This window comes from Trachypithecus francoisi, unplaced genomic scaffold (genome assembly GCF_009764315.1).
Source record: "Trachypithecus francoisi isolate TF-2019V2 unplaced genomic scaffold, Tfra_2.0 Lachesis_group20, whole genome shotgun sequence".
Lineage (NCBI taxonomy): Eukaryota > Metazoa > Chordata > Mammalia > Primates > Cercopithecidae > Trachypithecus > Trachypithecus francoisi.
In genome coordinates this window covers 4,046,463-4,069,964 of record NW_022681466.1, presented here as the reverse complement: position 1 = coordinate 4,069,964, position 23,502 = coordinate 4,046,463, and the positions used below count along the sequence as shown (strand labels likewise).

At 47.3% G+C, this 23,502-nt stretch overlaps 1 protein-coding gene across 7 annotated transcripts in view; it reads left to right on the top strand.

Moving 5' to 3' along the window:
* Window positions 1–23,502, top strand: part of SLC39A11 (solute carrier family 39 member 11) — a 453,549-nt gene that overhangs the window by 377,423 nt on the left and 52,624 nt on the right. Inside the window, exon 8 of one of the 7 annotated variants that reach the window (XM_033181995.1) lies at window positions 4,523–5,210. The exons of the other annotated variants lie outside the window; for them this stretch is intronic. Within the exon in view, the coding sequence (XP_033037886.1) occupies window positions 4,523–4,667 (145 nt within the window). The 3' untranslated portion in view covers window positions 4,668–5,210. Of the gene's footprint in view, window positions 1–4,522; window positions 5,211–23,502 lie in introns of those variants that run through there. 7 annotated transcript variants of the gene reach the window in all.

The following is a 23,502-nucleotide window of genomic DNA, read 5'->3' as shown; positions in this document are numbered from 1 at the left end:
TCCCCTTTCCTTTTTTCTTTTCTCTTCTCTTCTCTTCTTTTCTTTTCTTTTCTTTCTTTTTTTGAGACGTTGTCTCACTCTGTCACCCAGGCTGTAGTGCAGTGGTGCAATCATGGCTCACTGCACCCTCAACCCCCTGGGCTCAAGCGATCCTCCCACCTCAGCCTCCCTCCCAAGCAGCTGGGACGACAGGCACATGCCACCACACCCGGCTAATTTTTGTATTTTTTTGATAGAGATTGACTTTGCCCAGGCTGGGCTCGAACTCCTAAGCTCAAGTGATCTGCCTGCCTCAGCCTCCCAAAGTGCTGGGATTACAGGCGTGAGCCACCGTGCCTGGCTCTCTGACCCTTTTCAGAAAGCGTGTAGACCCCTAATTTAGTGGACACAATCCCTGTTTTTCGCCCAGATTCATCATTCAGTACTCTTGAGGCCAGCTGTCTTTCTTATGACCTCCTGCTTGTGCCCTGTTTATTGAAGCAAGAGGCTTCATGTAGATATTGCGTATGGCATCATAGCCACCCACGAGAAAAGGAACTATTCCGAGAAGGCTCTGTCTTCAGTTCCCACGTAAGGGGTTTCTGACCCGGGAGGACAGGCAGGCACCTCGCCTATCATGTGTGTGTGGCTGCTGCCATCTGGTGTACAGATGCTGTTACTTCCCCACCTTCCTGGAGCCCTGCCCAGCTCCTTCACCTCTGTCCACCTCCCTACCTGGCCAGGTCAGCTCGCACCAAGGTGTTCATTCAGAAGTCATTGTCTCCTGAATTAGGAAGACTCTCAGCCAGCAGAGGGAGGCCTGTAGTTCGAGGGAAACACAGCTTGCTTCTTTCTTGTTCTTTTTTTGAGACGGAGTCTCGCTGTGTCCCCCAGGCTGGAATGCAGTGGCATGACATCAACTCACTGCAAGCTCTGCCTCCTGGGTCACACCATTCTCCTGCCTCTGCCTCCCAAGTAGTTGGGACTACAGGCGCCCGCCACCATGCCTGGCTAATTTTTTGTATTTTTAGTAGAGACAGAGTTTCACCTTGTTAGCCAGGATGGTCTCGATCTCCTGACCTCGTGAACCACCCGCCTCAGCCTCCCAAAGTGCTGGGATTACAGGTGTGAGCCAGTGTGCCTGGCCCCAGCTTGCTTCTTTCTGTTCTGGTCCCATAGCAGTTTCCTTCTGCTTCAACCACAAAGGAATTCTTCTAACCGTATGCACTTGGGGAATTGCATGCTTAAGTGGTTTTCCTTTCTGAAGTATCGTCACTTTGAAGAACGTGTTCTCTGGAGAGGAGACACATCCTCAGCTCCCACTTAACTCAGTGGCAGGCATCATTCAAACCAACAGGGAGAGCAAGGCTGTCTATACTTAAACACTCAGCTTCATATACCACTTCCTGTTTTAAGCTTTGACTAAGCACGTGTCAAGAGACGTTTGTAGTGCATGGACCCGCCTTGACCTACAGGTGCAGCGGCCATCCCAGAGCAGGCTGTGCACAGCAGAGGAGGCTGGCTGCAAACTTTAGTGTGCCTTAGATAGTCCACAAAACACATCCCCAAGATATGACCAGACCAGCTAATGCTAATCAGCACCCAGACACTTGGTAAAGGGTGCATGGTTGATTAGTCTACATTTGGACATAATATAGCTCATTCAATTACACATGGAGGCATCAAAACCAATTTTAAGATATATGTTTGCCTCTCCTATCAAAGAGTAAAGATCATAAGTCAGATAAATCCTTTCCCCTGGCTTATAAATATGTATATTGATATATTAACAGTTATTTAAGACAGCAGCCATTCGTTAACAAAGCAACCCTTTATTTAGAAAGAAAAATGGCAATTGACATATTTTCCTGGTCATTCATCAACATTAGCCAGTAGATGAGCATGTCTTTATGTGTAAGACACATTACATGTGTGTCTGCCTATCCAAGCAGCCACTCTAGTTTTGCTCCAGTAGAGTGTGTGTGTGTGTGTGTGTCTGTGTGTGTGTGTAGACAGGATCTTGCTCTGTTGCTCAGGCTGCAGTGCCGTGGCACAATCATAGCTTGATGCAGCCTTGACCTCCTGGGCTCAAATAATCCTCCCTCCTCAGCCTCCCAAGTAGCTGAGACTCCCGGTGTGCATCCTGTAGATTATTGAAAGTATGCTTGCAGGTTACATGTAGAGAAGTTACAAAGGAGACTTCATTGTTGTGGCAGGGAGGAGTCTCAGGGAACTCACATGGAAACATTTTAATTATAGTTCACTCTAACATCTTTGAACAAGCAAGCTGCCTTCACTGGCTCCCTCCAAGCCTCCACGCAGCTGCTCTCGCAATGCCTAGACCTGCCCCGGGCAGCACTCAGTCTCCCAGACTCGTGGAGCATCCCAGGGAGACCCTTCCTTCCTCAAAGTTGCTGATCTTGACCTCCTCCCTGCCTAGCAACTTGGGTCTCAGCATTCCCAGCCTGGTCTCCCTGGAGAATAGCGTTTAGCCTGAGAAGTGGAGACCCAGCCTGAGGACAGTAAGGTGCCTGGGGAGAAAATACTTTGACACCTTGATCCCACTGTTCCCACCCTTTCACAGCAGAAAAATGCCCCTCCCACCCTTCAATCACTTGGGCGCAATCCTGTTCTATTCTTTATCTGCAGTCACACAGGGTGCTCTCAATTTTATTTTATGCAGGCAAGCTCTTCTCTTGAACCTATCACACTACCCTGCCTGGAATTCTAGAGTGATCTATTGGCAGCTCCTTCTCTTCAATTTTCTTGGCTCATCCTCCCACACTGCATAGCCTCACCTTGAATTACAAAGAGACAGTGGTCTTGGAAAGTGCCGGTGGGCAGCAGTGGACAGACAGCGCCACCACGCGGTAGCTTGGCGTCATAGGTCGCTAGACAGCACCAGAAGGAAAAAGTTTGACCAGGAAAGGCAGCTGAGACGAGTGTGTTGCTCTCCGAATCCATGTTCGGCTTGTACAGAGGGTGTACCTGCAAAAGGCTAAGGACCATATATGTAAGTTACATGTAACTTTGGACATGTCCAACTTCGCTTTGGACGTTTTTCAAAATAGTAGCATCCTTATATTCTGGCTTTTGTACCCTGATGTTTCACCCCCCATTGAATTCAGCACTTATAAAGCTCCTTATTGTCTTATTTTCCCATGTCGGAAATAAAAGTAGAGCTTTTATGTGACCCTACGTAGAGGGGTAGAAATGTGAAATGGGCCAATTAAAGTGTGAGAAGCTACTCCAAGCCTTCGATGGTCTACCCTAGCAGAGGAGCATAGAGATGCAAAAAGTCCTCACTTCCAAACACCCAAAAAATCAGTTCAGTTTTTCTTTTTGCCCTTTCAAGGGGAGAGGGTGACATTTACTTTTCTAGTGACTTAAAAAACGTAGTGTTATTTATTGCATGCATTCTGGGAAGTGAAGAAAGTGAGCCAGGCCAAGGAAGTCCACTGGATGCATGGGCAAAGCCAGACCGAGGATCAAACAGGTTCTCACCATCTTATGTCATTTGTCATCAAGTCATTTATCAGTCTGTCCCCATCCATCCGTCCCTTCAATCCACAGAGATTCACTGAGCACAGGATTAATCCTTTTGAAGAAAGATAGCAGGATAGTTATTTCATCCATTGCAACTGGGAAAACAAGCTTGAATTCGTGGGACTGGTGGGCTGAACGTGATTTTGAAAGATTGTCTTGCCTCTTAAGTACTTTTTTTTTTTTTTTTTTAGCAGTTGAAGCTTTTGAAACAAGTTCCTAAGTGCACACTCTGGATGGACTAGATACCACCCTTTCCCCAAAAGCTCCCCCTCTGCACTTGGCAGAAAACCCCTGATCTAGCCCAAGTTTCTAATGTTATAAGTGAAGAAACTGAAGTCTCAGAGTGGAAAAGGAAGTCATCAGGGATGATTGAAGTCAGAGCTCCTGGTTCCTGAACCCTGGGGCTCTTTCCTCCCCTCTAAGAGCTGATCTGTCTGTAGCTGGTCATGTTTCCATTTCAGAGGGTGGAGGGAACTTCCAGGATGTCTCAGAAGGTCTGCTTTCCTCATTGTCTCAGCTTCCCCTCTGAGGCTCACTCCCCGCACCGCTTTCTTGATATTTTTTCTCTTGTCCCATTTGAACTTCAAGAAGTGCTCCTCCCATTCATTCTTGGACCACCTTGAAGCTTTTGAGCAAGCTTTTGGAAAACTATCTGTTTTGTGCATTGCAATAGAAAACTCAATTAAAGGAGCCAGATGGGATTGAAGCCTGGGAAGCGAACAGGGAGAAATGAATCGTCTTGGGCCTCATCACCAGAGTCCCTGTCCAAACCTGGGTAATTCTTATCCCCCTCTTCCCCTCTCTTTTCTCTCCCTTTCTCCTTTCCCATGGCTTTTTATGATAATGCTTTTCAAGCTCCCAATAAGAGCAACGTTTTACAGAGGAAAAAAAAACAAAAAGGACAGTGTTTTGCCAGTAAGATGTGTGTTCCTGTGTTAGCACCACTGATCTCCCCATAGTTGCACATCTAAGATTTTTTTTTGACTAATCCTACCAGGAGAGAAGAGCTACCCCTTGGAGATTTTTTTCTCCACATCTCCAGCTCTGTGCTGACAAATACAATCCCATCGTTACCTGGAAACCTGGTGATTTTCCAGAACATGTGGAGGAAAATCAAGAACTTAATAGCCATTTGCTTATAAAATATTCCATCATGGAGCCTGGTGCTTGTGAATCTCTGGGTTGAATGGATAAACAGATGGACAGATGGGTGAATGATCTGATTACCTGCTAACCTGAGATTGTCCACAAGGTTCCGTCTTAGTCTGCCTTCATCTGTGTCTGGCAGACTTTTATGACTCACTGTCTTCACTCCCCAGGACTGATGGAACATATCACATTATTCAACAAAAGTCATTCGAATAGTAAATGTATCACCTCAACAATGGCAAAAAGAAAAATCTAGTTGATCTTGGGGTGTTCTGAAGTTAGCACTCTTCACGCCTGTACTTTGTTCTCCTGGCACAGACAATCCATGTGTAGGGTGATGGTTGTGTGTGTTTGGGGTTGGCCTCGCTGGTGTTACAAATCCAGTTACTGTCATCCATCTCTTCCTGCTACTACTTACTCTGAAAGACGGTTTTCCTTTGAAGGATGGAGAATTCTCTAATCCAGACCTCCTGACAGCTAGGCTGCAAACACACATGCACACACACACACACACACACACACACACACTCTCTCTCTCTCTCTCTCTCTCTCTCATACTCCTACAAAGAAAAAGAAAATCCCGGGAGGGGTATTAAGACTCGCGCCCATTTCAGCACTCTGTCCTCATGGTGACATCTCTCCATGAAGCATCTGGGACTTCGCCTGACAAGCACCGGACAACCTGACTGAGCACTCGGCCCTCACTGTGTGTGCCTCAGTTTCTACGTCCATCATGTGAGAGAGGCAGATTGTATCCATGGCTATGAGACTGTTGGGCTTTGTTGGACAATGAAGACATCCCCCAAATATGTAAAGACTGACAAAGGCCACCTTTTATATTTTTCAAAGTGAAGGCATTGAAGGAAAGATGCGATCGTAGACTGCCATGGTCAGTGAATTCTTTTATGAGAGATCACCCTTCTAGAAAGTGCAGCCGGGTGCAGTGGCTCATGCCTGTCATCCTGGCACTTTGGGAGGTCAAGGCTGGCAGATCTCTTAAGGACAGGAGATCGAGACCAGCCTGGCAAACACGGTAAAACCCTGTCTCTACTAAAAAATACAAAAATTAGCCAGGCGTGGTGGCGGGCACCTGTAATCCCAGCTATTCGGGAGGCTGAGGCAGGAGAATCGCTTGAACCCAGGAGGCAGAGTTTGCAGTGAGCTGAGATCGCACCATTGCACTCCAACCTGGGCAACAGAGTGAGAGTCTGTCTCAAAAAAAAAAAAAAAGTGTTATTTACCACCAAAAATCAGTTCATGAACTCAGGATAAAACAAAGTCCTTTCTGCCTTCCAGATAGAAAGACCAAAGACCTTCCAAAAACCTTACTTTTTCCCTCCTGCACCCCACCCCAGTTCAAATTCCATAAAACAATATGAAAACCTTGCATGATAATACCTGGTTTGTAATTATGCTCTTGATACAAATTAATCTGTTTGAACTCCATTGGGCAATGCAACAAGATGATCTGGACTCTGCAGTTTATTCTGCTACTGTTTTCACCTGTTGAAAATCTAGTTTCTCGAAATTGGATGGTGTATTTTTAAAACGTGTTGCCTTGACTTTTGCTTCCCTGTCGTCTTTCCCTGTGTGCAGAAGCCATCTAGGAGAGGAGAGCAAGGAGAGAAGGGAGTCTTTTTGAGAGAAGGAAGTCACAGCCCTAGGAGGGATCTTGATTCTTGAATTCCTAAGTGTTACCCAAAAAGAGAATCATTAGCATAGAAAAGAAATCAATACTGGAAGATACTGAATTTCTTTGGATTGACCAATTTTTTTTTTCTTTGGCTACTTCATGGAAATGGGGGCCCTGGGACAGAATAATATCCCAGGGAAAAGGGAAAAAGATAATTTTTTTAATGCACAGCTGAGTTACAGGGTATACTTTGTTTGTTTGTTTGTTTCAGACGGAGTCTCGCTCTGTCGCCCAGGCTGGAGTGCAGTGGCGCATTCTCGGCTCACTGCAAGCTCCACCTCCCAGATTCACGCCATTCTCCTGCCTCAGCCTCCCGAGTAGCTGGGACTACAGGCGCCCACCACCACACCCGGCTAACTTTTTGTATTTTTATTAGAGACGGGGTTTCACCCTGTTAGCCAGGATGGTCTCAATCTCCTGACCTCATGATCTGCCCACCTCGGCCTCCCAAAGTGCTGGGATTACAAGCATGAGCCACCGCGCCTGGCCTTTTTATTTATTCATTTATTTATTTTTATTTATTTATTTTTTTGAGATGGAGGCTTACTCTGTTGCCCAGGCTGGAGTGCAGTGGTGCCATCTCTGCTCACTGCAGCCTCTGCCTCCCAGGTTCAAACGATTCTCCTGCCTCAGCCTCCTGAGTAGCTGGGGATTATGGGTATGCACCACCACATCCAGCTAATTTTTGTATTTTTAGTAGAGATGGGGTTTCGCCATGTTAGCCAGGCTGGTCTCGAACTCCTGAACTCAGGTGATCCGCCCACCTGAGCCTCCCAAAGTGCTGTGATTACAGGCATCAGCTACACCCCTGGCCAATTTTAAACTTTAAAGTTCTATTTCTCAAACACAGAAACGTCATCATGACAAGGGCCTTTCTTGGGACCACATCCTGCATCTTGGTCCTTGAACCACAGTGATGACCAGTTATTATGTAGGGGAGCTCTGCTGAGTGCTTGCTGTGTGCCCAGTCCTATGCTTTTTCCTTCATTCTCTTGAATCATCACACATGGACCCAAGAGGAGCCCCATTTTACAGACCCAGAAAATTGAGGCACTGAGAGGCACCTTGTCCACAGCCCCATAGCTAGTAAGGGCAGCAGTCAAGACTGGATGTGGTGGTTCTTGCCTGTAATCTCAACACTTTGGGAGGTTGAGGCGGGCAGATCATCCGAGGTCAGGAGTTCGAGAGCAGCCTGGCCAACATGGTGAAACGCTGTCTCTAGTAAAAATACAAAAATTAGCCAGACATGGTGGCACGCATCTGTAATCCCAGCGACTCAGGAGGCTGAGGCAGGAGAATCACTTGAACCCAGCAGGCGGAGGTTGCAGTGAGCCGAGATCACGCCACTGCGCTTCAGCCTGGGTGACAGAGCAAGGCTTTGTCTCAAAACTTAACAACAACAACAAAAAAAAAAGGGCGAGGGGACAGCAGTCAAGTCTGTGCCTAGTCTCTGACCCCAGAGCCTACCTCTTTTGGGGCGTTCTAGGCTGTGAGGCGACCTGGCCAGGCAGGAGGAGAAGCTAAGTGGGGGAGCCTGGGGGAGTGGGTGGGTCTTGCTTCCTGTTGAGTTTAACTTACTGCAGACCCCCTCATACCTCATTGTATGTGTTGGGGAGATGAAGCAGGAAGTATTGATGCTATTTAAGACCATGGATTCTGGGGCTTGACTCCCTGGGTTCAAATCCTGGCTCTCTCATCAACTGGGCCTATGACCTTGATGCTATTGCTTTTCTTATGTGCCTCAGTTTCCCAATCTGCAAAATGAGAATAACAGTATCTACCTCAGTGGATCGTTCTGACCATGACCTGAGTTTCTCTAGGAAAAGCAGCCCGAGTAGAGCCTGGCAGACGGTAGCGCTGTCTATGTGAAGCTATTGCTCTTGCTTCCTGGCACAACCACGACACATCCTACAGCTAGATGGCCAGCCCGTTTCTGTTTCCACTCAGGTTCCAGGACAAGCGCTCCCCACTCCCTGCCCACTCAGGAGAAGAACTGTCTCAGAAGTAGCTTCCACTGTCTGCAGGGAGCTGACACTCAAGCCTCGGGGATCAGGTCCAGGAGCGGGGTCTCTGAGTGTGCCTGGCTGCTCTGCCCTCCCACTGTTTCTACTCTTGTTGCTAGAGCTCCGTGCTGGATAAGGGGCCTTCACATCCTTCGCTGTCTTCCCCCCAAGGCCCTTCCAGGCTGACTTCGTCGTCTTGTCACAGCATGGACTCTGCACGCTCATGAGCCCTGGCCCTGGTACTGCCTGGCCCATGTCCTCAGCCTTCGTTGTGTGGTGTTTTTCTCTCTCCTGTGTCCTCCCTGGGAGCAGAGCATGGTGGCATGCGTGCCACCATGTCTGGCTAATTTTTGTATTTTTACTAGAGACAGCGTTTCACCATGTTGGCCAGGCTGCTCTCGAACTCCTCACCTCTTTTATGCTCTACGTGGGACCCAGAACCAGGCAATGTGTGGTCAGCTCTGCGCTAGGGGTGGTGATGGCCTCCCTGGAATCCTTCAGATGATTTCATAAAGGTCGGCCCCTCCAGACCACACAAGCACACGAGCTGCTTCCTTTTTGCTCCACAGTTTCCTGGACTCATCTGGAGGCCCCTTCCATGTAACCACACAAGTCACCTTCTCAGAGTAAAAAGGGAGATGACAGTGCTGCCCCTCCCGCATCCGCTGGGCAGCAGTGTCTCCTCCATGAGCAGCACAAGGGGCCTTTATGCTGCAGCCCCTTCCTCCTCCGCCACTGCCCCCAGCCACCCCCACCCAAGTCCCTGGCGACAGGGATTGGACATCTTGGCACAGGAAGCTATCTCTGCACAACGTACACTCTGTTAGTCTGGAGCAGGCCTCGGGGGAGGGAGGGCCCCGCCAAGCGCTCTGAAAATGGCAGTGTGGTTTCCTTGAGGCTTTCCCGGACACGAGATGACACACGCTTCTTTTCTCTTTTCCGTTCCCGCTGCTTCCCTGTCCATCCTCCCCAACAGCTTGTTACAAGCGACTTAGGGAAGAAAGCAATTCTGTCTTCCAGGGCAGCCCGCTGAGGAAGGTCAGGCCACTACAGAGGGAGCTGTGGGTGTGGTTTAGTTCTGGGGGACGGGGTCTTCATTTTAAAACATTCTGCTTGGTACACTAAGGCAGCTCAGGAGCACTGGTGCCTGTGTGGCGCTCAGTGGGGACATGTGGCACTTGGTTCTGCTTACCTGCATTGCTCAGTCCTCACTGCCATCCCAGTATGGACATGGGAGGCAGAGGAAGTGCCCAGAGGTCATTCTTCTGGTAAGAGGCAGATTCAGGATTGCTTTTTTTGAGACAGAGTCTCTGTTGCCCAGGCTGGAGTGCAGTGGCATGATCTTGGCCCACTGCAACCTCCCCCTCCCAGGTGCAAGTGATTCTCATGCCTTGGCCTCCCGAGTAGCTAGGACTACAGGCGTGCACCATCACACCCGGCTTTTTTTTTTTTTTTTTTAATTTGTATTTTTAGTAGATTCCGGTTTTTGCCATGTTGCCAGAGCCTGTCTTCCACTCCTTAGCTCAGGTGATCTGCCTGCCTCAGCCTCCCAAAGTGCTAGGATTATAGGCGTGAGTCACTGCACCTGGCAGATTCAGGATTTGACTTACTTCTGTCTAGCCAGGCATGGTGGCTCATGCTTGTAATCTCAGCTACTTGGGAGGCTGAGGCAGGAGGATCACTTGAGGCCAGGAGTTCAAGACTTACTTCCATCTGATTCAGAAACCTATGAATAAACCTCCTCTGCCAGCCTCTAGCAATCATGGAACAATCAAGAAAGCTGGAATTATCATCCCGTTTTACAGAAGCAGACTGTATCCAAGAGCACACAGCAAGTGAGGAGCAGCTGCCATTCTACTTTCTGTCCCTATGAATTTGATTCCGCTAGGATTTGAACCCAGGTGCCCAGCTCCAGAGCCCGTGCTCTTAACTATCACTCAGCTGTTAAGTGATGTGCCTGCCTGTGACCCCAAGGGCTTAAAACTCTCCCCCAAAGTCATGTGGGAAATGGGGTCAACTCAGTTGTGAAAAATGTCTAATCTCCTATGATGAATCCTTTGAATATTGACTATCGTAATTCCAATTTGTCAGACGCTTTTTTTTCTTTTTTCCCCTGAGATGGGGTCTCGCTCTGTTGCCCAGGCTGGAGTGCAGTGGCATGATCTCGGCTCACTGCCACCTCCACCTCCCAGGTTCAAGCGATTCTTCTGCCTCAGCCTCATGAGTAGCTGGGATTACAGGCGACTGCCACCATGCCCAGCTAATTTGTTTTTCTTTTTCTATTTTTAGTAGAGACAGGGTTTCACCGTGTTGGCCAGGCTGATCTCAAACTCCTGACCTCAAAAGATCGGTCCGCCTCAGCCTCCCCAAATGCTGAGATTACAGGCATGAGCCACTGCCCCCAGCCCAGATGCTTCTTTAAAATCACATCTCATTTGGCTCATTAGGAAATGCAAGCCTAGGTAAAGAATCCACAGTGAGGGACAGATCGAGATTTTGTATTCAATGTTAACTGGAAGCAAATATTTCTGTTAAAGATGGTTTTGAGCATTACTCCAGATGAGTGTTACTTTGGTAAGAAAGATAACCCTTGGTGGTGCCTCCCGGCAGTGAGATACCAGGGAAGGAAGAAAGAAAGGAAAACTCCAGGCAGGTGGTACTGAGGTGATCTGGTGGCCTTGCAGTTATGACTCAGTTCTCCAGCCTCACCTCCTAGACAGCCGACGTGCAGGGTCACTGCAGGGGAGAGCTACAGAGCAAGTGTGACCTGTCCTGTAAGTTCCAGAATAAGGAGCAATGCTGAAGTCATGCACCCCAGAAAGGTATGGAAGTCCTAATCCCCAGGACCTCTGACTGTAACCTTATTTGGTGGTAGGGTCTTTGCAGATGTTGAGATCAGCTCGTGCTGAATTAGGGTGGGCCTAAGTCCAATACGACTGGGTACCCTTATAAAACAAGGAGGGAAGACACACGCAGAGAGGACAGTGCCCTGTGGCCACACAGGGACACGTGGAGGGAAGATGGCCTTGTGACAGTGGAGGCAAAGAAACTAGAGTCCTGTGTCTAGAAGCTGGGGAATGCCACTGAGTGCCAGGGCCACCAGAAGCTGGAAGAGCCGAGGGAGGATCCTCCCCTACCTAGAGCCTTCGGGGGAACATAGGCCTGTGGACACCTTGATTTTGGACTTCTGGCCTCCAGGGCTCTCAGAAGAAATCCCTGTGGTACTTCCTCACGGCAGCTGTTCAGAAACCAGGGCATCGAGTCTCCCCACCTCGATCGGCGTCTTCTCTGTCCCTGAGGTCCTCTCTTAGCTTTCTCCACTTCCTCTCACAGTGGACACAAAGCCCCAAGGCCACTTTTTTTCCTTCTTTTTAAATGTTTTTAAAAAATTATTTCATATATATATTTATTTCTTTATTTTGAGACAAGGTCTCTCTCTGTTGCCCAGGCTGGAGTGCAGTGGCACCATCTCAGCTCACTACAGCCTCCACCCCCAAGCAATTCTCATGCCTCAGCCTCCCAAGTAGCTGGGATTACAGGCACCCGCCACCACAACCAGCTAATTTTTGTATTTTTAGTAGAGATGGGGTTTTACCATGTGGGCCAGGCTGGTCTCAAACTCCCGTCCTCAAGTGATCTGCCCGCCTCGGTCTCCCAATGTACTGGGATTACAGGCATGAGCTACCACGCCCGGCTCTGAGGCCACTTTTTCATTCATATTCTTCTCTGTGCCTCCGCATCTGTGTTCCCCATCCGTTTGGTGACTTCTATTTTTTATTTCAGGAGTGGGTTAAAGTTTCCGATTTTGTTTTGTTTTGTTTTGTTTTCCTTAAGCCTCTCTCAGTTCAGTCTGGACCAACTTGGAGAAGAGCGGCGGCTTTCTCTCCCTTTTTCTGTGGCCGCCTTCAGACGCTGGCCCATGGGAGAGTCAGGGCTGTCCCCCGTACTGGAGCTATTAAACTGTCGTAAGAAAGAGGCCTTTGTCACGGGAAACACGGCACTCAGCTCAGTCACAGAGACAGATTGTGCCAGAAAACAAACAACAAAAAAAAAAAGGTTCAACCACAGCATTCTTTGGGACTTCAGTCATCCGCCTCCCGCTTGTTCTTAAAAGACGAATTTCCTTTCTTCCGTGTAATTCCATCAGATAGGTCGTCAGGTTTTCATTCTGTCCAGGACTGAATGCTGGGGGCCCTACCCTGCCATCTGCGAGGGGCCTCCGCCCAACACCCTGCTTGCATGACCTCATGCCTGCAGGTTGGGAACCCTGGGGCTCCCTTGGGCCTTTTTGGGGCGGGTCAGGGAGGGTGTGAGGAGAACGAGGGTGGGGGTTAGGTATTTTTTCACACTCACCATTACCTGCCTGTGCACTTAAAAAAATGATCAAGATGGTACATTTTGGCCAGGCATGGTGGCTCACATCTTTGGGAGGCCAAGGCGGGTGGATCACTTGAAGTCAAGAGTTCAAGGCCGACCTGGCCAACATGGTAAAACCCCGTCTCTACGAAAAATACAAAAATTAGTCGGGTGTGGTGGCACATGCCTGTAATCCCAGCTACTCAGGAGGCTGAGGCATGAGAATCGCTTGAACCCGGGAGGCGGAGGCTGCAGGGAGCCAAGATCACAGCACTGTACTCCAGCCTGGGTGACAGAGTCAGACTCCCCCAAAAATAAAAAATAAAAATGGGCCCGGCGTAGTGGCTCACGTCTGTAATCGTAGCACTTTGGGAGGCCGAGGTGGGTGGATCACGAGGTCAGGAGATTGAGATCATCCTGGCTAACACAGTGAAACCCTGTCTCTGTTAAAAATACAAAAGATTAGCCGGGTGTGGTGGCGGGCACCTATGGTCCCAGCTACTCGGGAGGCTGAGGCAGGAGAATGGCGTGAACTCGGGAGGTGGAGGTTGCTGTGAGCTGAGATTGCGCCACTGCACTCCAGCCTGGGTGACAGAGCAAGACTCCGTCTCAAAAGAAAAAGATGGTACATTGCATGTTATGTATACATTAATCATTAAACACTAACTCCCCATTCCCTGTCTTCCCCCAGCCCCTGGCAGCTGCCATTCTCTTTCTGTCTCTATGAATGTGACTCCTCTAGGGACCTCACATAAGTGGCATCACACAGTGTTGGTCCTTTTGTATCCAGCCTATTTCACTTAGTATAATGTCCTCAGGGGTCATGATGTTGTTACATGGTTCGTAATTTCCTTCCTTCGAAGGCTGAACAATATTCTGTTGCACAGATGCCCCATTTTGTTTGCCCATTCATCTGCCCATGAACCCTTGGGCTGTTTCACCTTTCAGCTCTTGTGAAGAATGCTGCTTGTGGACATGAATGTACCAATATCTCTTCAAGACCCCACTTGAAGTTCTTTGGGGTATATGGCCAGAGGCGGCATTGCTAAATCATACGGTACTTTGAGTTTTAAGCTTTTGAAGAACTTAGTCATGGCACATCTTATCTGCCATTGAACACTGTGCCCTTGGGCAAAGGGGTACTTCCTGGAGGAGCGAGCCTCTGGCGGGCTCCTGCGGCCCCTTTCGTGGCTGGGTGCATGGGATGCATGCAGCCAACCCTGACCTCCTCCTGAGTACAGACCCTGGGATGCTGCACTGGTCACACACCCGTGGAGCTGGCCCTGAGTGAGAGAGAGTAGAAGTCACGAGAGGAAATATTGTGAGCATGAAAGGGCTACATGGATGCAGGATGTGAGATGAAGTGGTTTTGAATGTGTACGTGTAAAGATCGGTGATTCCATGCTTTTCCAGCAATTGCTGTTTAACCAAATGAACCTCTCATTGTTAACCTCACAAATACGGCCACGTTCCTTCTTCAGCAAGGCAGGTGAAATGCGCCACGAGCCCGCATCTGAAACCGGGGAGTCTGCAGGAGGTGAACAGCCGCAGACTGTGTCATCCACCTTCCTGAAAGGTTTGGGGACAGCCCCATAATCACAAAAAGGTGGTGTTCTCTGGTCTTTACCAAGGAGGCCCAACACAGGCACGGTGTGCACACTTAAGCTCTTTCTCCTTGTTAAGGCTCAGTTTCCTCATCTTCAGGGATTTCCTGAAGAGGTAAATGAAAGTGGAAGGAAAGCCCTTGAGTGGTGCTGGTTGCATAGCAGGCACTCAGCAGGACGTGGATGTTGACACTGTCAGCAGCAGGGTTGCAGACTTGGCTGCTGTGTCTCTTACCTGCTTCCTTCCTTTTTTGGTAGCCCATTATTGAATAGTATTAGGCTGATGCAAAGTAAAATTGCGGTTTTAGCCATTACTTTCATTGGCAAAACCCGCAATTATTATTATTATTATTATTATTATTTTTGAGACAGAGTCTTACTCTGTTACCCAGGCTGGAGTGCAGTGGCATGATCTCAGCTCACTGCAACCTCCACCTCCCAGGTTCAAGCTATCCTCCCGCCTCAGCCTCCCAACTAGCTGGGAGTACAGGTGTGTGCCACTACACCCAGCTAAGTTTTGCATTTTTAGTAGAGATGGGGTTTCGCCATGTTGGCCAGGCTGGTCTCGAACTCCTGACCTCAGGTGATCCACCTGCCTCAGCCTCCCAAAGTGCTGGGATTACAGGCATGAGCAACCGTGCCCGGCCTGAGCCACCGTGCCCGGCTTGACCTTTGTTGTTATTTTGTCTTTGGTCTTTCAAGATGGAGTGAGAACTGGCCTCTAGCATTTGGTAAAGACCTTATGCTGCCCAGCAAGGTTGGCTGAGTTACCCCTGGCAGGCCAGCTCAGATAGGCAGGCAGGCCCTGCCACAGGCAGATGACAACAGGTAGAAGAAGTCCACATATTTCACATCTTTGGAGCCTGTGCCCTGTCTGTCTGCCTTCTTGAAGACCCCAGTCCTTTATAGGTCTCCGGCTCAGCCCATCTGCTCCCTCTCAACTTAACGGCAACTTTGAGGCTCCTGAAACGAATGTGCTTGCATGGGGAGGCAACACTCTTTGTCCCACCTCTGCCAGCAGACCTCATAGGACAGGACATCAGTCTAATCCCTTACTAAGCCCTGTGCTTTGCAGCCTTCATTTTAACTGCTTCTGTTCAAGGTACAGCAGCATTTTCTCAAATTAAGGGCCTTCCCATCCATTTAGAAAGCAAGAGACAGAGAAAGCTTCCTTTCTTGCACAAGTCTATTCCTTTCTGCTTCTGGCTGTTCATGTCTTTCATTGGAATTTTCTAAAAGTGAGCACAGGCCACGCATCTGAATTTTTCCTACCATTTCTCCCCAGAGCTATGACCATCGAGGGGCAGCTAGGGGAGATGTCACTCACGGTGTTGCTCAACCTGATGGGAATCTCCAGCTCTGCAGCCTGAATGTTCCTCTGTCCCCACCGCCTGCACTCAAGGGCTTCCAGGAAGCTGTTGCCCCACGGTTAGGTCTTGTTACTTGCAGTACTCCACTTACAGTGCCAGTTCTGTAGTATTTAGAATACGGGTTTGTTCTTTGTAACAGAATCTAAATTTATGATGGTATAAATAAGAAGTTGATTTCTCTCTCACCTAGAGTTAAGTAGCATGACACCATGGTCATCTGTGACTTAGATTGTGTCTAGATATCTACTTTACCATCTCTAGCTCCTTGGTCCAAAGTGGAACTCAGCCATCATTTGTATATCCCAAATAGTGGGATGGAGGCAGAGGGAGTAAAGAAGAAGTACACTTCTTCCCTTTAAGAACCTTATCACCCCAGGCTTCAATGCCCTGTCTTGCCTGCTCGAACGTGCTTCTTTCTGTTTACTTTCCCCTGTACCTGGACTCTTAGGTCTGTCTTGTCCGCTTGAATCTTGAGCTGCTAATCCATCCTTCCTTATTGGCACTGACTTCCGTTGCCCCCTCATCTCCAGGGTCTTGACCTTGGTTTCCCGCCCTGGACTTACCTGCCTACCTACCAACTTCCAGAAGTTGCACCCATCTTTTCCCCTCCACATTTTTTTGACCAGAAACTTAGTTACATGATCTTAGCTAGCTACAAGGAGGCTGTCTTTATACCATGCAACCCATGTGTCCAGCCAAGGATCAGGGATTCTTTTCTTATTGAGAAATGGATAAGGGAATAATGAGTAGAGCCTGCCTTAGGCAACCACGCTGAGTCCTGAGGATTGCATAAGAATTAGGCAGGCAGGTGGGGAAGGAGGAAAGGGTGAGGCTGCAAAGGTAGGCAGGACCCACATCGTCAGAGGCCTTGTATACTGTATGAAGGTTGTGCAATTCTGTCTCAAGAGCAAAGCAGACACTAAAGGGCTTTAAAAGGGGGAGGGAGGATGTGATTGGAATTGTATTCTAGGAGCATCACTTTGGGCCATTTGGTTTAAAATAGCATCCTGCTAGAAGCCCTGTGTGAAGACATTAAAATGATGAAAACTTGCTCAACAATGCTAAAAATAAAGACAGCAACATCTGGGCAGAATTTCCCCTAATTTAAAAACCAGTGGTGGAGTTGGATGAAGAAAAATCAAATTCGCATTCAACTGAAATAATCTAGGAAGAATTTGTAAGACTTATAAGGTGGAGATTGTCTTAGTTCATTCATGCTGCTACAACAAAATAGGGTAATTTGTGAATAGTTGAAATTTATTTCTCACAGTTCTAGAGGCTGGAAAGTCCAAGATCAAGGCACCAGAAGATTCTGTGTTTGGTGAAGGGCTTGTTTTCTGCTCCACAAATGGCATCTGGTTGTGTCCTCATACAGCAAGGGGGACCCCAGGGCAGAAAAGACTTGGGTGTTCCCTTTAGCCTCTTTTATAAGAGCACTAATCCCATGCATGAAGGTGGAGCCCTCATGACTTAATCACTTCCCCAAAGGCCCCACCTCTTAATACTACTGCACTGGGTCTTTGGTTTCAACATACGAATTTTGGAGGGACATATACATTCAAGCCAAAGCAGAGATGAAAGAATAACAGGATATGATTCAAAGAAAACAAATCAAGGTGAAAACAAAGGTGGGTGGATTAAAAAAATGAGAACCACAGGGGAACTGAAATCGTGGTGCCAGAGTAGAAAGTCACTGGCAGGAGATAAGAACAGCACTGGCATTGTAGAAAAGCATGCTAGCTATATGAAAGAAAAATGATATATTCTCCCTGTAAGCAAAGGATGAAGAGGGAAATTAAGAGAGACAGAGGAAGCAATAGGTGTGGTTGGCAGAACAGATGACCCAGAGACTTCTGCATGTTCCCCAAAGAGCAACCAGATCAATTTGAACAGGAGCAACAATCAAAGTTATAATTGAAAATAAAACTTCTGGAACCTGAGGGGAAAATAATCTGAGGATGTGGCTCAAAAGAACTCAACCACATTTTAGTTGAATTTAATGAAAAGAAAATTGCAATGTAACATATCCTGGGAAAACTTTTGAGTTGCAGATACATAAAAATATCACAAAACCATCCAGGTAGGAAAAGCAGGTTACTTATAAAATAGTTATGTTCAGGTTGATCAGAAATTAGTTCAAGTGGAAAGGGACATTCATTGAAAGGATATAGGAAACGGGCAAGAAAATCTTGAGCTTCGTGAACTGAAATTGAACCTGGAAAGTTCTCTCTCTCTCCCAGTCTCTCTCATACACTTACATGCACACACACACACACACACATACTTCCTTCATAATTTCTTTGCCCAACAGCCATTGTCCATCGAACACATTTTTCTTTATCAAGTTTTAATTAAGTGAGAAGGAAGATATTTGGCTCAGCTCATCTCTGTTCAGGGAGAGACCCTCAAGCTATAAGTGAAAGACCAGCCTATACATCACATCATCTTGAGGCAGGTGTCCATACCTGGTGCCCACTGGTGAGCACATCTAGCAAAAAAGAGCTCAAGCCAGGCATGGGGACATGCACTTGTATTCCCAGCACTTTGAGAGGCTGAGGTGGGAGGATCAATCGAGCGTGAGCAACATAATGAGACCCTGTCTTGGCAATAAAAAAGTGCTCAGCTATTTCCTCATCGGGCAAGTGAATTTAAAAAGAAAAAGGCTTTGCCTAGGTTTCTCAGAAAACAGAGCCAAAGGCAAAGTTCAGGCACTATGACTTGTGAGCAGGTGTGCTGCCTCAGAAGCAAAAGTGAAAAGGAAGTGAACAACACAGGAAGGCAAGAAAGCAAATCCAAGGCATATCACTGAGCTAGCTACAGCTTCTCAAAACAAGTCAATCTTGATGCTCAATCATGGGTTGGGAAGAATATCTTCAAGGAGACTGAATGGAACTGCTGAGTGGACTCTCATTGGAAAGGGCAGAGAGATTGTAGAAGAATGGACAAGCAATGCCATGGCCATGGGTCTTCCTGGGCTTGGGGGTCCCTGAGACCATCCCTGATGTTAGGAGATGAGGTAACAGGCTATAGGCAAGAATGACATGATGTACCAGTCAAGGTTCTCTGGAGAGACAGAACCAATAGGATATGTATATATAGAAAGAGATTTGTTATGAAGATTTTGCTCTTGTAGTTATGGAGGCCAGCAAGTCCAGATTCATACAGTGGGCTGGCAGATTCGAGACCCAGGAGAGTTGATGGTGTGGTTCTAGTTCAAAGGCAGTCTGCTGGAGAATATTTTTCCTTTTCCTACTTGGTGGTGGATCAGTCTTTTTGTTCTATTCAAGCCTTCAACTTACTTGGATGAGGCCCACTTAGATTCAGGAGGGCAGTCTGGCCTACTGTACCAATTAAAATGCTCATTTCATGAAAAAGCCCTCACAAAAACACCCAGAAAATGTGACCAAATATCTGGGCACCTCCTGGCCCAGTCAAGTTGACACATTAGAATTACTGAGTCTGCTCAAGCAGGATACAGGGCAAGTGGCCAATGTCCAGAGTCTAGGAGAACCTCAGAACTGGAGTGGAGCAGTCTGGTCCCGTACACTGGGCTTGGCAAGCAGATTGACTACTGTGTCTGGTACGAAATTATTATAGTGTACTTATTGTTCTGCAGAAATTAGAGTGGATTATGTGTTTATCTTTAAATTCTATTGACTTGCCTCTTACTGATAAAACCCTTATCATTTAAACTGATTGTCCTTTGAGGCTATTTTTGCCATGCTTGAGAAGAATGGATAAAAAGAGGCTTCAAGGTTGAGCTTTGGGTTTTGCTTAGCAATTATTATTCTATGCCATACCCTTTGCCCTCCTAACCATTTTCTCTTTGGTGGAAACAAGATGAACCCTGACTTGATAATATAACAGAACAAGCATGTGTACCTGTGTGGATGTGGGGGTGCCAAAGGGAATGATCGGGACTTTGTGCAACTCATAAATGTGGAGATGATAATGTGTTCATAGTTGCTCGATGGCACAGGAGTTCTTCAATCTTTCTCCTCTTTAAGTGATCCTTGTTTGCTTTCCTATCTGGCCTCCAGTACCACCAGTGTGTCCCAGCCTATACAAGTATACATATTCTCACTTAGGACAGGTCCACTTTGTTTCAGTTGTAATCAATACAGCAAAACTTGTTTCTGTTGTTGTTGAGACATCTGTCATTCGGGGTCTCTTTCTGTCTTGCTCTGTCATCTAGGGTAGAATACAGTGGCACGATCATAGCTCACTGCAACCTCCAACTCCTGGGCTCATATGATCCTCTCACTTCAGCCCCCAAAGTAGCTTGGATTACAGGTGTGGGCCCTACTGCCATCTACTTAAAGAAAAAAATTTTTTGTAGCAATGGGAGTCTTCCTATGTTGCCCAGGCTGGTCTCTAACTCCTGGGCTCAAGCAGTCCTCCTGCTTCAGCCTCCCAAGATGCTGGGATTACACACGTGAGCCATGATGCCTGGCCTAACAAAATTGCTAATAAAATAGTTTACATTTTCTTTTTCTTACTAACTCTCATAAATCCAGTGTATATTTACATTTACAGCACATCTCAATTTGGATTCACCATATTTCAGGTGCTCAACGGCCACACATAACCCATACTGCCCTGTTGGATAGAGCCCGGCCCTAGGGCGGTGGTTTTTTTTTTTTTTTTTTTTAAGACGGAATCTTGCTCTCAGGCTTGAGTGCAGTGGCGCGATCTTGGCTCACTGCAAACTCCACCTCCCGGGTTCACGCCATTCTCCTGCCTCAGCCTCCCAAGTAGCTGGGACTACAGGCACCCACCACCACACCTGGCTAATTTTTTTTTGTATATTTAGTAGAGATGGTGTTTCACCGTGTTAGCCAGGATGGTCTCAATCTCCTGACCTCGTGATCCACCCACCTCGGCCTCCCAAAGTGCTGGGATTACATGCATGAGCCACCACACCCAGCCTAGGGCGGTGGTTCTAAACCTTGACTACAAATTGGAATCAAGTGGAGAACTTTCAAATGCTTATGCCTAGGCCCTGTCGCTCAGTGATTCTGATTGAATTGGGTTGGGCTGGGACCCGGGCTCTTCAGGTAGCTGTTGGGCAGACAGGATGAGAACCGCTCTTCTGTAGGGAGCTCTCCCTGGGAAGGTAGAACCTTTTCCCCACTCTGGCCAGACCTCTTCCCCTTCTTCCCCATGAGACTTACACTGTAAACAGAAATTAAGCAAGCTCTAACTTGGGTCGTGAGGGGAAGAAAAACAGAAACAGGATGGTATTAAATTCTGTCTGTAAGGCAAGAGTGAACAAGCTAAATTCACTTGTCTCCTTGGGTCTGTTTACCAACAGGCTCAGTAATTATTTGTTTTGCCACTGCCCTTTAAGCTTGCAATGTGTTTCCCATTCTTTCTTTGCCAGAGTGTTCTTTGAGAATTGAGACTTCTTTAGGGACACTACAGAGTTGGCAAGACTGCCCCCTGTGCTCCATTGGGAGCTTCCAAAGGGAATGAAGGCATTCCATCAGGAATCCTGATTCCTGGAGAGAACTAAAGAAGTATATGAGACAGAAAATCAAAGATATTGTGACTTGTGTACAACCCATTTTTCTTTGCCTTAGACAAGCAAACTCCCCTTCTTGTCAAATAGAAACCAGTCCAGACACACCACAGAGACTCAAGTTTCTAAATGCATCCAGAAGAGACTGTTTCAGAGAAGTACACAAATGAGGCATGAATAATTCAATCAGCAGGAAAGCAAACACGATGACACCCCACATCTGAAACCCAAGGTGTCAGCAGGCAGCTGTTTGCCAGTTCCAGCAGCTCACAAGCACCTGAGGCTCCATCTGGCCAGTTGGTCCCTCACACTTCAATTGAACTTCCCAGGGATGGCAGAGAGCTGGCAGTCATGTGTCTTGGGGACCAGAAAATAGCTGAAAGTTTTCTGGGGGCATTGGAATAAAAAATGTACAGAGAATAGAATCACTGGGAGGAAGAAAGGTGCTTCCTTGATCTTTACTCTCTGGATCCAGGATTAATAAATTAAGTAGCTGGTCCAGGCAAAAGATTTTTCTGTCGTGAATGTAGCACATTCACTAACAAAGAGATGGAACTGTACCCATTGTCAACAGTAGGCTCACAGTCTCATCCCTGGAGCTCAGAATGGAGCCCCAGCTGAACCAGATTGACTGAGAAGTGAAGAGTGTTCCCCCAGGGAACCGCTGGGTCACGTTAAGGTAAAAGCAGGGAACTTCATACTCTTGGTCCTTCATGGTTGGTTCCAAAATCCATCCTCTGCCATTGAGTTAGGTAGCCCTCTGTCTGCTAGGGTGCCACACCTTTGATGTTGACCTTCAGATGGAAGAGATGGGCCAACCTATCCACCCTTAATCCAACCTATCACCCAGATCCCAGCGTTACAAATGGCCAGCTGATGTCAAGGGTACATTGCGGCTGTGGATGAGAGGATTGATGCAGTTGGGTGAAGTGAATGACTCACACAGGAACCAGTTCTATGAATTTACTGATAATAGTTGCAATCAGCTGTACTTATTAATATGGAACGTGTAAATTCAACCACATTGCCCATGTTCTACAAAAGTTTACATTCTCCTTTAAGATAAAGGTTGGGGGAGAGGGAGCAGGACCTTGATAACTGCCTTTTTCTCACTGTCTTCACTATGAAAGTATCATTATAGTGTACTTTTGCATCTCCTTTAATGACGTGTTTCTAGTTTTCATTTATATCATTTGCAAGACACAGAAACACAATTCATATAGTCCTAAACCGAAAAGAGAATTTACTGGTTCACGGACCTGAAGAGTCTGGGATGCTGGTTTCAGGCACCGTTTGGTCCAGAGGCTCAAATTATATCATCAGGTCTCTGCTTAATTTTTCTCTCTCAGCTCTGCTCTCTTCAGCATAGGCATTATTCCCCATTTCTAATGGTGTTCAGATGGCTTCCTGCTAATGACTCCAGCCCTATATCCTCCTAGGTTCAAGTCCAACCAAAATAGACCATCTCCGCTCAATAGCTCCCTTGGAATCCTAACAGACCAACTTGGGCCACTTACTCCCCCTTGGACCAATCACTGTGGCTAGAGAGATGGAGATGCACCCATTGTTCAGGGTAGGGTCACAGTCTAGTCCCTAGAGCTTGGACTGGAGCCCCAGATGAACCACATGGACTGAGAGGGGAGGAGGACCCCCCAGGGAACTGCCAGGTCATGTTAAGGTTTGAGAGGGGACCTTCATACCCCTGGTCCTTCATGGTTGGTTCCATTGGTTTCTGGATAAAATGCACACAGATGGCGCTTTGACTTTTTTGAGGGACAGTATCACTTTTGCATAGAGTCTACCATAAAATTCGGGGCCTCGCAGGACCCACTAAAAAGTATATCAAAGAAAAGGGATTTGTCAACATATGTCCTCATCTTGACTGTTATTCCTTAGGACCGGTGAATCTAGCTGCGTCTTTGACTTCTTTAATCTAAATGACAGGAGAACTGGGGAGCTGTTCTCCAGAAAGGGAGCCTAGCACCGTGTTAGAGCAGGAATCCTGAAGCCAGACTTCGTAGGTCCAAATCAAGGTGCCACGATTTACTAGCTGTATAGTCTTGAACAAGTGACTCAAGATCTCTGTACCTTGGTTTCCTCATCTGTCAGTGAGGGATGATAATAGTTTATCTCCCATAAGAAGATTAAATGAATTAGCAAGTTAATATGTCTAAAATACTCAATACAATGTTTGGGCAAATAGCAGGTACCCTCTGATAAAAATAATAGTAGGAGTAGTTGTTGTTGTTGTTGTTTTGGAAAGAGTCTTGCTCCATTGTCC